Here is a 16935-nt window from a genome sequence, read left to right as displayed (position 1 = left end):
AACATACATACATAATATATATAATAAACAATGAATAAATAGCAACAAATATAATCATTATCATCTTGTGTCCTATCCATTTCCATTTTCTTTCTTTTATCAGTGCTTCAGCCATTCGTTGTTTTAGCCACTAGTCAGGCCTATTTAAAACATAAACCACTCCTTCATCTTCTGTCTTCCCACCAACTCTCACTTTGGTCCAGTCCTCCCTGCTTTCTTCATCGGATCCTCAAATCCTTTTGGCCATTTGTCCCTTAGTATTCCTCCGGTTGCCCACTTTCCACATCCATATCAAGCATCTTGCTGGGCAGGGGCATAGCCCCCAGGGGGTGGGGGGGTGTACTGGGGGTTAACAACTCTCCATGGAATTTTTACAAAAGAAAATAAACAGAAACTGAATAAACAAGTGAAAGTTGATTAATTCATTCACAAAGACATAATTTCTTGACTTGGCTTGAGCTCTCCATCTGACTCGATTTGCTGCCACTGTCTTGTTTTCTGCCAGGACTTCCCAACTGTTGCCGCCTCTGCCTCCATTGTTCGCTGCTATGTTTTCCTTGGTCTGCCCCTTCTACTAGCTCCCTCAGGATTCCATTCAAGAGCCTGTTTTGATATGTTGTCAGGGCCTTGATGCAGGGTGTGTCCTATCCATTTCCATTTTTCTTCTTTTATCAGGACTTCAGCCATTCGTTGTTGGGTGTGCCTTCCACGGTTCTTGATTCAATATAATGTCTGGCCATCGCATTGAACCTATTTTCTAAGAAGCCTCAAAAGTTGGATTTTATATTGTAATCTGGACATACCATTTGCTTTAGAAGTGTTGACCTTGATCATATTTTTCTTGTTCTGTATTTTAATGTAAGATTTTGAAGTGTACTGGTACTGCAATCCGAATATCAACATAATTAATTTGTATCAGTGTCTTTATAATTACACTCATGCACAAGCACCTTCTATCATAATTTTGTAATTATAGTCCCCACCATCGGTCTATCCTGGCTACGCTACTGTTCCTGGATAATTCCTCCTTTTCCATTCTCTTCATGTGTCCATATCATTTAAGCCTTGATTCCTATATCCTACCCTCCAGTGGTTCTACTTCAGGAGTTCTCCTACCTTATCATTTCTTATCTTATCGATTCTTGTTACTCCTATTCTACTTCTCAAAAGTTTCATCTCACTGACCTAGATCCTGATTTTTTATTCTCTTCCCCTCACTAACCAAGTTTCTGAAGCATATGTCGGTATTGGAATAGAGTACATCTGGTATATCACTCTTTTAATGTTTTGCGTGGACTCCACATAAAGCTCCTAACATTTTATGAAAGTTTCTGCTTGTCTCTACTTCCTTATCATTTCTTCCATTTTCCTGCATTAAGCTACTTCCACCTTCCTCAATTGTTCCCTACCAATCATTACTCCAGTTGTTGGTCTGGACATCTCCCTGGTTGTGAGATCTCACTTTTCTTTATACTAAATTTCCTGTAATGCATCCAAGCGGTCCTGAACTGTCTCCTTCCTTAAAGCATGAAGGCTTTCATGGCGGTGTCAATATAATAAAAATCTTCCGGGCTATTATGCCGTGGTCCACTCCTCTTGCTTCTCCTAGACGTTTTGACTACTGCTGCGGTAGTCATCTTCTGTGGCGTCGTGTAGATATGCTCTCCTGTATCCTGCTGGACTGTGAAAGTTGTTTGGGAAGCAGCTGTATTTATATGTAAGTGTGCGGCCTCCAATTGGTTCGCGCCGTGCAATCCGACATCTGATTGACTACCTGAAAGCACGACCTCCGATTGGGTCGCACCGAGCAGCCTGGTGTTTGGTTGGGTCTCCGAGCACACGACCTCTGAGGAAGAATGATGGAACCCTAGGGCATCAAGTATACTGAAAACCAACACACACAGACCGATACTTAAACAAAACTTCCAATCACCATCCTGGCTAGAAGCGCGCCATGATGAAGACCTTGGTGGATCGCATCCTTTGCGTCTGTGAACCAGAGTTCATCAAGAAGGAACTACGGCACCTTGATCTAGCCTTACAAACCAATGGCTACACAGTACAAGAGGTCAGGAGAGCACTCCACCCCAGAAGGCAGCCAGTGAATAGTAAGCGAGAAGAACCTAGGAAGAAAGGTATCGCTTATTTGCCGTATATACGGGAGTCATGGATTGTATTGGAAGGCTCCTTGAACGTCACGATGTTAAAACTATTTTTCAGCCGACCCAACAGCTACGAAACATGTTACGTTCTGCCAAAGATCCACGTGACCCTCTAACATCTACTGGGGTCTATAGGATACCGTGCAGCTGTGGATCTGTTTATATTGGCATGACTGGCAGAAGTGTCAGTACTTGCCTGACGGAGCACAAAAGGAACTGTCGCTTGGGGCAATACGACAAATCAGCAGTAGCGGAGCATGCACTGCTTGATTGACGGAAAGCATGAGATCCTTTATGAGGATACTGACATACTGGCCACAACATCCCACTTTCACGCCTGTCTCTACAGGGAAGCAATCAAAATACATAAACATCCGGATAATTTTAATAGAAAGGAGGAAGGACTGAAACTCAGTATGGCCTGGTACACCCCTTTATATAACGTACGGCCAAAGTTTACTAGGCGGGATGCAGGAGAGCGTATCTACACGACACCACAGAAGATGACTACCGCAGCAGTAGTCGAAACGTCTGAGAGAAGCAAGAGGAGTGGACCACGGCATAATAGCCCGGAAGATTTTTATTATATGTCTCCTTCCTGTTTTCTTGCACTATAAAATTGTCTGCAAACATCATTGCTTTCATCGTTTCTTCCCCAATTTCCTTGGCCACTCCCAGCATTCATCATCATCATCATCACCATCATCATCATCATCATCATCATCATCATCATCATCATCATCATTGTACAGTTCCAGTTTCCCGGGTACTGTTAATGAGCCTCTTCCACTTCTTCCTGTCCATATCAGTCAATCAATACTGATCTGCATTTAGGGCAGTTGCCCAGATGGCAGATTCCCTATCTGTTGTTTTCCTAGCCTTTTTTTTTCAATGACATTGGACATTTATCGAACATCTCCCTTGGTAAGTTATTCCAATCCCTACCTCCCCTTCCTATAAATGAATATTTGGCCTAATTTAAATATTTGCCCCATATACAACTTATCATGGAGAACATCATCCACTGGTAAGTAGATCAAGCTTGATCATGTCCATTCATTGGGTTTTAGGTCTTCCTGCAGATCTTTTCCCCTCCATCTGTCTTTCCAAATTTATTCTGGCTATTCTTGTATGCTCCATCCTCATCACATGCCCGTACCACTGTAGTCTGGATGTGCCGATTCAGTCTAATAGGGATGTCTTTATGCCGGCTTTTTTCCTTACCTCCTCATTCCTTAACGTGTCCATCTTGGTCTTCTGGATGGTGGATCTAAGAAATTTCACCTCTGATGCTTACAATCTTGATGAATCTCTTCTTGTGAGGGTGCACCCTTCAATCCCATAGGTCAGTATTGGTATGAAATAGCTGTTAAACATCATCAGCATAGTGTTTTATTTAACAGTCAGCAAGATCTATTAGACGAGAGGACTTTGCACCTCAATGTGTTTTTAACTCACTAATCATGATCACTGTCACTTCACATCATTACGTTTTTTAATTTGTTTGTATATTATGTAATCATTGTTTTACTACTGAAGATGGCCTTGAGATTAGGCTGAAACATGTATAGACTTTGCTTCATCTAACAGATGACTTGAATTGTATTGATAGGAGGATTTTATAAATATTTTCTTTTGTAAAGTAAAAACATCATCAGTTTGGCCAGTTTTGGAATCATGTCATCCCATTATACTACCCATTATAGCAATGAAATGTGAGAGTGCATTTTCTTGTTTTGAACCATTCTTCTGCTGTAGCCAGTCTGTTCTCTCTCTCCTCCTCCTGATGAATAACACTGAGGGGTCTGCTGAATGCTTAACATCTCTATCCAATGGATACATTACCATTAACAGTGTCATATGCCCTCACTCCATATGAACACTGTGGAGAGGTTTGGAATTGAACCCAGGCTTTTGGCATGCAATCTAGTGATTATAAAATGTATTATACCACCTCTCCAACTCCACCAGGCAATATTCTGATGGTGAAAAGTTTTTTCACCAATGGGACTTGAACCAGCTAACCATGGTGCCAGACCATACAGACTTGATGCCTTAACAACCATGGCCAGCAGGCAGGCAGTTTTTCAGCTGAAAAGAAGAGCATATCAAACCTTTAAGCTAATCACTCCAAGAGCTCTCTTATCAACGTGTTTGGAAATATTAGGGATAGATGTGAGTGGATGGAGTGGTCAACATAAGTTGTACTAAGTTTTACCATTTATAGTCAAATAAGGGCCTATCGGGAAAAACGCCTCCCTATTTTCAACCCACAATATTTTCAACCTGAATTCAGACATCAATTTGGGAAGCATGGTGACGGAGATGATTTTTCTTTTTTAAGGGAAGTACAAATAGTCAACCATCCTCTCTTGACACTAATTAGAAGACTGAGAGAGTTGGCCGTGCGGTTAGGGTCGTGGTGCTGTGTGCTTGCATCCATGAGTTAGTGGGTTCGAACCCAACTATCGGCAACCCTGAAGATGGTTTTCCGAGGTTTTTCATTTTCACACCAGGCAAATGCTGGGGCTGTACCTTAATTAAGTCCACGGTCGCTTCTCCACACTCCTTGCCCTTTTTTATCCTATCATCGCCATAAGACCTGTCTGTGTCAGTGCGACATGAAGCAAAATTGTGAAGAAAGAAAAAAAAGCCTAATTAGAAGAGAAAAGAGAAGAGACCCACACTTAAAAGAATGAAAGTATTGCTGAAAGGAACAGAAAGACTCTCTACGCTTCACAAACATAGTATTGTCAGGGTTGGCAGAGTGTGTTGACCAAGGGAATTTGGACAGGAGGGATGAAAATGAGAAAGCTGGCACCAAGTACTGAACGTGCAACTTTTAGTGATACCTGGTGTTACGCGGGTGAGGAGTAAGGAGAGAGCTATCCCGGTTTTGGTAATACTACTAACTGAATGGAAATGAAATCTGAATTGAATCGATAGTATGATCGATTGATATGAATTTTCCAAACTTTTATTATCTTAAGCCAACAACTATATCACACACACATCATATAATATTATACAACATTTCTCGATGCAAATCTTGTTCCTATCATGAATTCTATAGTTCGGATATGCTGTGTAAACAACAGTACTAATATGTAAAGTGTATGCCAGATGTCTCATGGCGATGCATAAGCGACTCAGAGTTTGTGTTTCAAAGGTTACCAATACAAATCTTGAAGACAACCGAGGTCTACCGATACAGCACTAGGGAGCCCAGGTATCACTAAAAATTGCGTGAGTAATAGATAGATTTGTGGTCTCTAATCCAAGCCCCAGGGTCTCCTCCTAGTTATCTCTTATAACAAACAGGGGATACTGTGGATGTATTCTACTGAATGATCATTATCAATGAACTCAAAAGACATAAAAGAACAATAAAAAGCTAATCATTTTGTTCTTGTTCTTTTTAATAGCAATTTGGCTCTTCAGGATGCTTAACTACACTCTTACAGAAAGGACCTTCAGAAGAGGGATCCAGAACTTCTTGAAGAGCAAGTAAGTTACAATTCTTAAAAGTATGAATTATAAAAGAGTATTCTAAAAGTTCTAAGAACACTAACCTTAGATACTGATAATCTACACTAGTGTTTTTCAAACTAAAATAAAAATTTTAAAACAACCAGCTTTAGCACAATATAAATATGACAGGTCTTAATCAACATACCTGAGTCATGCTAGTTCCTGACCATTCAATTTGGTGGTGAGACCAAACTCTGTGCAGTACAACCACACCCTCCTCCAGCAATTCTGTGTTCCATGCTAGGATTGGTCTGTATAGTCATCCACAGACAGAAGTGGATGCAGAAACTTTCTCAGGGAACTGGAGAGTGTATCGCAGAGATAGGATAGGAATGGTATGAGGGGGAGTATTCATTCTGGTGAAAGAAGAATTTGTAAGCTATGAAAAATTTAAAGATGACAAACGTGAAATTCTAGGTGAAAGGCTCATCTCTACACATAATAGGCAACTTAATGTCTTTGGAGTGTACAGAACTGATGCAGATTCAGAATTATTTGATAAGATAATCAGCTATGTAGGAAACAATAAGGAAAGGAAAGATTGTAGCGGGCGATCTAAATTTACCAAATGTCAATTGGGAAGGTAACGCAACGACACAAAGAATGACCAACAAATGGCAAATAAGCTAATATGGGAAGGGCATCTGATTCAGAAAGTGATAGAACCAACTAGAGGGAAGAATATTCTGAATGTAGTGCTGGTAAAACCAGATGAGCTCTAGAGAGAAACTGAAGTAATAGATGGTATCAGTGACAACAAAGCTGTTTTTGTGGTAGTTAAAAATAAATGTGAAAGAAAGGAAGATTTTAAAATTAAGACTATTAGGCAGTACTGTATGGCTGATAAAACAGGCATGAGGGAGTTTTTAACCCGATGAATTCTACGCCAGCCTATAGTCAGGCTGACGCGGTCAGTCCAGCACTGCTACGCCCGTCTATAGACGGTCCATGAGAAATCAAAGTAATATTGAACATAAGTGTAGGATTTTCCATTCGCATTTAGATTTATATTGAACCAACATTTACAAATACTTTAAACTAATAACCCCACTGATAAGTTTAAAATTGAGGCTTCTACAAACTTTTTACATGTGAATGAAAAAACTCAGCACTGAGGTACCAAACAGTCAACTGCTAACTCAGCACTGAAAAGGTTAAAATGTAACTATGATCAGTAGAAAACGGTAAATAAAAATGTTAACAGACTCTGGGATGGGTTTAAAGCAATTATTGAGGAATGGTAAAGATCCACTATATTATAACACAGAAGTAAAGAGACTAAGAATGAGGTGCAGGTTGGTAAGAAATAGAGTTAGAAATGGGTGTGAAAGTAAGGAGAAATTGAATTGAAGGAATATACTAGAAAATTGAATCAAACAAAGAAGTCAGCTAAGGATAACATGATGGCAACCATAATTGGCAGTCATACAAATTTTAGTGAAAAATGGAAGAGTATGTATAGGTACTTTTAGGTAGAAACAGGTTCCAAGAAGGACATTCCAGATATCATTAATGAATGAGGGGAGTTTGTATGCAAGGATCTTCAAAAGGCAGAAGTATTCAGTCAGCAGTATGTAAAGATTGTTGGTTACAAGGATAATGTCCAGATAGAGGAGGTGACTAATACTAAAGAAGTATTCAAATTTACCTATGACAACAGTGATATTTACAATAAGATACAAAAGTTGAAACATAGAAAAGCAACTGGAATTGATAAGGTTTTGGGGGATATACTAAAGACAATGGGTTTGGATACAGTACCATATCTGAAGTACTTATTTCATTACTGTTTGCATGAAGGAGCCATACCAAATGAATGTAGAGTTGCTATAGTAGCCCCTGTGTATAAAGGAAAGGGTGATGGACATAAAGCTGAAAATTACAGGTTAGTCAGTTTGACATGCGTTGCATATAACCTTTGGGAAGCATTCTTTCTGTTATATTAGACATGTTTGTGAAATTAAAAACTGGTTTGATAGAAGGCAGTTTGGGATTAAGAAAGGTTATTCCACTGAAGCTCACCTTGTAGGATTCTAGCAAGATATAGCAGACATCTTGGATTCAGGAGGTCAAATGGACTGTATCACGATTGACCTATCTAAGGCAATTGATAGGGTGGATCATGGAAGACTACTGGCAAAAAAATGAGTGCAATTAGACTTGACAAAAGAGTGACTAAATGGGTGGCTATATTTCTAGAAAATAGACCTCAGAAAATTAGAGTAGGTGAAGCTTTATCTTGGTTTTTTTTTTTTTTTTTTTTTTGCTAGGGGCTTTACGTCGCACCGACACAGATAGGTCTTATGGCGACGAGAAGCTTTATCTGTCCCTGTAATAATTAAGAGGGGAATTCCTCAAGGCAGTATTATTGGACCTTTATGTTTTCTTATATATATCAATGATATGTGTAGCTTGATGATGATGATGATGATGATGATGATGCTTGTTGTTTAAAGGGGCCTAACATCTAAGGTCATCAGCACCAACTGCAAAATGACCTTGATAATGTTGTGAGATGGACAGTAGGCAATTGTATCATCATAAATGGAGTTAAAAGTCAGGTTGTGAGTTTCACAAATAGGAAAAGTCCTCTCAGTTTTAATTACTGAATTGATGGAGTGGAAGTTCCTTTTGGGGGTTATTGTAAGTATGTAGGTGTTAATATAAGGAAAGATCTTCATTTGGGTAATCACTTAAATATGATTGTAAATAAAGGGTACAGGTGATTTTAATGCACAGATAGGCAAAGAAAAAGTTTTCAGCAAAACAGTAGGGGCATATCCAGCACACAAAAGAACAAACAAAAATGGCATGAGACTAATTAATCTCTGTAAATCCTTTCACCTAAAATTAGTGTTGACCTTCTTTAAGAAACTTCCAAGAAAGGCTAAAACATGGTTGTCCCCAAACCCGATGTTACGTGAGTTTCAAATGGACCATGTACCTATTTCTCAAAAAAGCATTAAGGAAATTATGAATGTTAAAGTAATAAGAAGTGGGGAGTTTGACTCAGATCACTACCTCTCTAAAATTAAGCTAAAGCTTCTACCTCGCAGGAATCAAAGAAGGTCGAGAAAATTAATGAAATACAATTTAGATAGGCTCAACATTACACAAGCAACTATAGAAAACTTTCAGGAAGAAATTAAAATAACTCAGCATGGCAAATGGCCTGAATTATCTAAACAGATTAATAGTGCAGCAATGAAAGTATTTGGATCACTTAAAACTAAAAATAAAGTACGGTGGAATAACAAATGTGAGGAAGCACTTATGGAAAGAACGAAAAAGTGGAAAAAATGGAAATGTTCCAGAAAGAATGAACACTATGAGCTATTTAAATAACAAATAAAAGAAACAACAAGAATAATAAGGCAGGTTAAAAGATCTTTTGAAAAATCACAGCTAGTAGAAATTGAGAATAATTATGTAAGAAATAACTCCCGAAATTTCTATCAAACCTTTAAGAATAACCTGAAAGGTTATCAGTCCCCGAGTATTTGCTTCAGAGATGCAAATGGTAATATTGGCCTTAACAATGCCGAGAATTGTGAGATTCTGGCAAAACACTTCGAACACCTGCCGAACTGCCCTGAGCCAAATCATAAATTAGACTTTTCAGAAATTCATGAAAATCTAGAAGCTGATTCACCTCCAACAGCAGAAGAAATTAAGGAAGCATTAAAAAATCTTAAAATTAACAAAGCTAGTGGGGAAGACTCCATAACAGTTGAACTTTTAAAATGGTCTGAACCAAAAATTATAGAAGATCTACAAATAATCTTTGAAGAAATTTGGGAAACAGAAAAGATCCCAGAGGACTGGAAAGTGGCTCTAATACACCCATTACACAAGAAGGGTAGGTAACAAGCAGGATGTCAACAACTACAGAGGTATATCTCTCTTGCCAGTTGCTTACAAGATATTTTCAACAATATTACTAAACAGAGTCAAATTGACACTGGACAGTCAATTGGGTTAATATCAAGGTGGATTTAGAAAGGGAAGATCTTCCTCTGAACAGATTTTCAACCTGAAATCTATAATTTGACACAGATTAATAAACTCCAAAGACATAGTTGTAACATTTATTGACTTTAAAAAGCTCTTGACTCTGTTGATAGGGAAACCCTAGATAAAGTAATCCAGGAATTTGAAGTTAAAACTAAATTGGCAAACCTAATTCGTGAAACACTTACAGACACTATCTCGAAAGTAAAATTTATGGGTGAAATATCTCGACCTTTCAAAATAAATACAGGTGTCAGGCAGGGCGATGGTCTATCTCCACTCCTTTTCAATTGTGTCATGGAGAAAATTGTAAGAATTTGGAATGAAAAACTGAAAGAATCCAAAATATTGCCACTCATGCTGGGGAAGAAGAACAAAGGTGTTGCAATAAATTGCCTAGCATTTGCAGATGACTTTGCCATACTTTCAGAAAGCCTTACAGATGCAGCAATGCAAGTCAATCTCGAAAAGACAGCCAACATGACGGGCTTGAGAATCTCTGCCGAGAAAACAAAATTTTTGACGAATATAAAAAGTGCCCCAAAGTTTTTAGTAACGAACATTGGTCAAATAGAAAAGGTAAAGAAATTCAAATATTTGGGTGAGACAATTCAAGAAAATGGTTTAGAAAAATCTGCTATAGAGGAGAGGATACAAAAGATGGAAAGAGCTTACGGTATAACTAAGAATACTTATAATAAAAAGTGCTTATCAAGAAAACTTAAAATAAAGCACTACAACACAGTAATGAAACCAGAATGCCTTTATGCCAGCGAATGTCTAGCACTGAACTATAAGCTCGACAAATTAGAAATATTAGGAGAATTATAAGGAAAATACTAGGTCCTCTAAGAATTGCAGAGTTTTGAAAATTAAGAAGTAACAATGAAATTGACCAGAACATAGAAAATATATCAGAAATAATAAGAAAAAGGAAACTGCTATTTCTTGGACACATTTACAGAATGGATAACAATAGAGTAACTAAACGAATCTTCAAGTACCTTTGAGAAAAGAAATCAACTACCACCTGGATTCAAGAAGTCAAGAAAGACCTGGAAAGGAACGGCATACAAGAAGAAGAATTATTGGAAAGAAAGATTTTTAGGAAGAAAGTCTTACAAATGGAAGGATTCCAAGGGAGGAAGGAAAAGAAAACAGGCACAAAGTGGACTGAAAACAGGAAAAAGAAGCACAGTGAAACAATGAAAGAATACTGGAAGAAAAGGAAAGAACTAAGGAGGAAGAATTGAAATTGTAACGTGGTCCTTAGAAGGCCGGAATGCAAGAAGAAGAAGAAGAAGAAGAAGAATAAGAAGAAAGGGTACAGATCTCTGCACATGATTTTGAGGGTATTTAGGGGTTGTAGTAAGGATGTAAAGGAGAGGGCTTATAAGTCTCTAAGACCCCAACTAGAGTATAGTTCCAGTGTATGGGACCTTCACCAGGATTACTTAATTCAAGAACTGAAAAAAATCCAAAAAAATGCAGCTTGATTTGTACTGGGTGATTTCTGTCAAAAGAGTAGCGTTACAAAAATGTTACAAAGTTTGGGCTGGGAAGACCTGGCAGAAAGGAGACGAGCTGCTCGACTAAGTGGTATATGACAAAGATGTATTTTCCCATAGGAGATCTGAAATATTTGTTCTGAATGAGTAAATTTATAACACCAATATAGTTGGTCCGTCATTGGACATTATAATTTTTCTAGCTAACTCATTCCTGGTTGCCAGTGTTTCGCCCCAGTGTGCTAAGTTGGGCTCATCAGTTGGTAAATAGCAAACCTACCAAGACGCATGGCTAGTGCATACCGCGGAGGCCATCATCATCATCAAAAGGTTATTTCATTCCCACCCCAATGGAGGTGGGCGGGCCACAGCTAAACTAGTAGCTCTTAGGCCAATAGGAAAAAGAAAGGGAAAGAGAAAGAGATACCAGTATATATAGTATGTATTGTACATACCGTAAAGGAGAGTATGAAAGAAGTGGCGTAAGAGGACCGGGACGACAAGTCGGGACCCAGGGGGGACCCGCAGAGCACCCCGGATGGAGCGGAGGCCACTGCATAGGCTACTTGGTGCCACTGGCAGTGCCAATGCACTATGAGAGACTCTGTCTCATTTTCAAAAATTGATGCCTGCCCAACCATCAGGTGACAAAGATGTTGATTTCTATTGGAAACCTGAAATATTTATTCCGAATGAGTAAATTCATTAATACCAATATAGTTGGTCCATTATTGTAAAATTTATAATGTCCATGCATCTTGGTAGCACACAGGATTGAGTTAGCTGGAAAATTTATAATGTCCAATAACGGACCAACTATACTAGTATTAAGTGGTATATTCTGAGCTGTCAGTAGAGAGATGGTGTGAAATGACATCAGTAGATGAGTAAGTTTGTGTGGTGTCTTAAAAGGTAGGAAAAATCACAATATGAATATCAAGTTGGAATTCAAGAGGACAAATTTGGGCAAATATTCATTTATAGGAAGGGGAGTTAGGGATTGGAATAACTTACCAAGGGAGATGTTCAATAAATTTCTAATTTCTTTGCAATCATTTCAGAAATTGCTAGGAAAACAACAGACAGGGAATCTGCCACCTGGGCAACTGTCCTAAATGCCGATCAGGTCGGTCGGTCGGTCGGTCGGTTGAGCTTGTTGTTACCATAAAAGAAGTCATGTTGACATTGTGTGTATTCTGTTTTAGTAATGACATTCACCTATGCTAATGAACAGCAAGCTTACATGCTTCAATTATAGTTGAAGCCTAATAAAGAGACTACCAGAATTCGTAATGATTTTTGTTAAAGATTTCCTGATGTACCATTGCCATCTTGGCAACATTTGAAAAAATTCATCATCAAATTTGAAAGAACAGGAAGCATTAAAATAATAATGCCTGAAGTGTGGACAGCCTTGTATTGCTCTTACTGAAGAAGATACATAACTAGTTGCTCAGGTATTTGTAGAATATCCTCATAAATCCATCAGGGGTGGCATCTGCACAGTTGGACACATTCCAAATGAGTGATCAAAGATCTTAAAACAACATCCACTTCAAACTATACCGTGAAAAATTTCATTGTGCAGTATAAAGATGACTATGATAGACTTTTGAGTTCTGTGAAATACAGTCATTAAAATACATTTTGCAGAAGATCTGACATTTTGACAGTCAGACCTATGGACGTTTAAGCTGAATGAACATGATAATCACCACAATTTGTCATGTTTATAGATGTGACTTCAATCCTCCACCTTGTATGGCAAGAGGAGCTCAATGAGCCATGTGTTTGTGTCTGGAGAGGAATGTAAATTGTCAATAATATGTCCTTTCTCTTTTAAAAGAACCACTACTTCAGTAGCTTACCTAGAGATGCATCAGGAATCTGTGCTGCCTGAGCTAGAAAATCACCCCAATTTTCCACTTTGTTCATTAATCTGGCAACAAGATGGACTTCCTCCCCTCTTTGTATTGCACCTTTTTAACCAGCAGATTTACAGATTGGACTGGATATCATGGGACTATCAAGTGGCCAGCATGCTCATGTGAATGGACACAATGCGATTTATTTCTATAAGGGATAATTAAGGAAATAGTGTACTGCTCGTCATCAGTGAGTGTAGATGAACTAAAACTGATGATTAAAAATGTGTTTGATGTTATGAATGATGTTCAGACTTATCTATCACATACTTGTAGATCCGTTATACATCATAATGAGGGACAGTTTGAAAATCAATAGGGCACACTGACTTTTGGGACATCCTGTAACGGTCATCTGTGTAAAATTTCATCGTGCTGGGTGCCACATCCACTCACCAACGTACAAACATGGACATGCTCCAAATGCCAGTCTGCAGAATGGTGACATGCAAGATCACAAAAAAAAAAAACAAAAAAAACAGAAGTTTCAGAAAAGTCCGTCCCCCACGAAGCTGATGATCATTGTGGCTTACGACGCCAGAGGTGTGATTGTGTGTCACTTCATTCCACATGGCACAGTGATGACAGCACAGAACCTTTCTGAATAGACAGTTATGTTATGCCATCAAGAAAAACCATCTGCATTTTCTCAACAATGTCATCCTTCTCCATGATAATGACAACTGCATGAAACAGAAGCTGTACAGAGGCAACTTCAATGCTAGGGGTGGGAAGTACTGGATCACCTGCCATACTTGCCGGACCCGTCTCTGTGTGATTTTGATATCACCCCTAAAGTGAAAGAACCGCTGCATTGGAGTGGTGGTGGTGATTATTGTTTTCAGAGGAAGTACAACTAGGCAACCATCCTCTATATAACACTAATCAGAGAGAAAGAATGGAAGGGACCCGACACTTCAAAAAATGAAGGTATTGGCCAAAGAAAGATAAGGGCCACAATGGGAGTTAAAATGAAAGCTCCCTAGGCCTGGAATGTTCTAATACCGTTGCGGTTGGAAAAGAACGATAGTTTTCCGAGGGATGTCAAGTAGGATAGATAAAAGTAAGGAGCCTGGCACAAGTAAGTGGAAGCAATGCCAGGACTTAGCTAAGGGTTCCTTGGTCACCAACCCAAGCTCCCAAGTTCAGAGTGCCCAGGTCACCTTTTAGTCGCATCTTACGACAGGCAGGGGATACCGTGAGTGTTATTCTACCGCCCCCACCCACACAGAGGATCATTCTGTGGGAGACAGTTTGGGACATGTGATAACATTATCAATGCTTTAAAACATGAGACTACAAAATTCACACATAGTGAGGTGACTGATATCTGATGTCTCCTGCATCATTGGCAACATGTTGTGGACGATCTATCAATCAATAAATCAATACTGATCTGCATTTAGGGCAGTTGCCCAGGTGGCAGATTCCCTATCTGTTGTTTTCCTAGCCTTTTCTTAAATGATTTCAAAGAAATTGGAAATGTATTGAACATCTCCCTTGGTAAGTTATTCTAATCCCTAACTCCCCTTCCTATGAATGAATATTTGTCCCAGTTTCTCCTCTTGAATTCCAACTTTATATTCATATTGTGATCTTTCCTACTTTTAAAGACGCCACTCAAACTTATTTGTCTACTAATGTCATTCCACGCCATCTCTCCACTGACAGCTCAGAACATACCACTTAATACCAATATAAATGGTCCATTATTGCTACCACTTAGTTGAGCAGTTCATCTTCTTTCTCCCATTTCTTCCCAGCCCAAACTTTGCAACATTTTTGTAATGCTACTCTTTTGTCAGAAATCACCCAGAACAAATCTAGCTGTTTTTCTTTGGATTTTTTCCAGTTCTTGAATCAGGTAATCCTGGTGAGGGTCCCATACACTGGAACCATACTCTAGTTGGGGTCTTACCAGAGACTCATATGCCCTCTCCTTTACGTCTTTACTACAACCCCTAAACACCCTCATAACCATGTGCAGAGATCTGTACCCTTTATTTACAATTCCATTTATGTGATGGTCCCAATGAAGATCTTTCCTTATATTAACACCTAGATACTTACAATGATCCCCAAAAGGAACTTTCACCCTATCAATGCAGTAATTAAAACTGAGAGGACTTTTCCTGTTTGTGAAACTCACAACCTGACTTTTAACCCCGTTTATCACCATACCATTGCCTGCTGTCCATCTCACAACATTATCGAGGTCAAATTGCAGTTGCTCACAATCTTGTAACTTATTTATTACTCTGTACAGAATAACATCAGCTGCAAAAGGCCTTATCTCTGATTCCACTTCTTTACTCATATCATTTATATATATAAGGAAACATAAAGGTCCAATAATACTGCCTTGAGGAATTCCCCTCTTAATTATTACAGGTTCAGATAAAGCTTTGCCTACTCTAATTCTCTGAGATCTATTTTCTAGAAACAGAGTCACCCACTCAGTCACTCTTTTGTCTAGCCCAATTGCACCCGTTTTTGCCAGTAGTCCCCCATGATCCACTACTTCGAGGGTTTACCATAAAGGTTACTGTATTCTCTGAGAATAAACATTATGAAGCACAAGGATTTCATGGCTGATAGTTTCCTCAGCTTGTATCCTACTTCTGGTAAACCCACTCGGCACTATTCATACATTCTGCAGCACCTTATGCACCCCACTCCCATCTGCATATTTCTGTTTGTCTGGTAGATTCTGCTTTCTTGCAAAAAAGAAAAAAAAAACGTTGCCCATGACTCGGGTCCCAATCCTCATATATTAAACATATAAATGTATTTCTGACATAATTTGCTTGTGCTTGAGAGTAACATTTCATGATACTTTCTTAGAAGAAATTATGTGAAAAATATTTAAGTAGCAATACTGAATTTTAAAATGTGTTTCCTTCTTTCACAATCACTTTTGCAAATGTTTTGTTGGCCTTTCGGGCACAAATACAGCCCCCCCTAAATTCTGCCATCACACAGCCACTGCCCTGGTCTGCCCATTGGTTAATATGGGTCTGGATCTCAATGGTTTCTTGCACAAAATATGAAGTGTTTCTTTGTTTGAACAAAAACAGGAACTACTATATAGTTTTCCACTAGAAGTCCCAAGTGATCACTGTGGTACTTGTTGCCATGATGATACAGACAAGCCAATTATGTCCCTCAGGTTCAATTCAGAGGTCATATACTGAAGTTCATACCTCATCCAAAATATCTAGGTGTTACCTTGGATCGATCTTTGACTTACAGCGAACATGTACGCAAAACATCTGCCAAGATCAAAACTCGCAATAACATCCTGCACAAACTCACAGGAACAAGCTGGGGCCCATCTGCATCCACCCTCCGAACTACAGCACTTGCGTTAATATACTCAGTAGCCGAATACTGCTGCCCAGTATGGCTCAACAGTGCCCATACAAAGAAGATAGACACTCAGTTAAACGATACAATGAGGACTATATCAGGAACCATCCAATCCACACCTTTGGATTGGTTACCAGTTCTTTCAAATATTCCATCTCATCTCCGAAGACAAATGGCACTGAAGAAAGAATGGGTTAAATGCTGTGACAATCCTCTTCTACCAATACATCAAGACTGCCTACGTGAAGATCTCAGGCTGAAATCTAGGAACCCTTCTTGGTTACTAGGAAAGAGGCTAGCCCAAGATGAATTTCATACTAACACTGCCTGGCGCGATGGGTGGGCAGCTTCAAACCCTGACAGATTAGGTCTTATTTCGGATCCAGTTATGCAATATCCTGGTTTCAACTTACCCAGAAAAATCTGGTC

General features: G+C 39.0%; 1 protein-coding gene across 4 annotated transcripts in view; it reads left to right on the top strand.

Annotated features, from left to right (window-relative positions):
• Window positions 1-16935, top strand: part of LOC136860994 (endoplasmic reticulum aminopeptidase 1) — a 188147-nt gene that overhangs the window by 106965 nt on the left and 64247 nt on the right. For all 4 annotated transcript variants that reach the window (XM_067138794.2, XM_067138792.2, XM_067138795.2 and 1 more), the window contains one exon: window positions 5588-5669. In XM_067138794.2, coding sequence (XP_066994895.2) covers window positions 5588-5669 — 82 coding nt within the window. The remainder of the gene's footprint in view (window positions 1-5587; window positions 5670-16935) is intronic.

Source organism: Anabrus simplex, chromosome 1 (assembly GCF_040414725.1).
Source record: "Anabrus simplex isolate iqAnaSimp1 chromosome 1, ASM4041472v1, whole genome shotgun sequence".
In the NCBI taxonomy this organism is placed as follows: Eukaryota; Metazoa; Arthropoda; class Insecta; order Orthoptera; family Tettigoniidae; genus Anabrus; species Anabrus simplex.
This window is presented reverse-complemented; position numbering and strand designations above follow the sequence as displayed.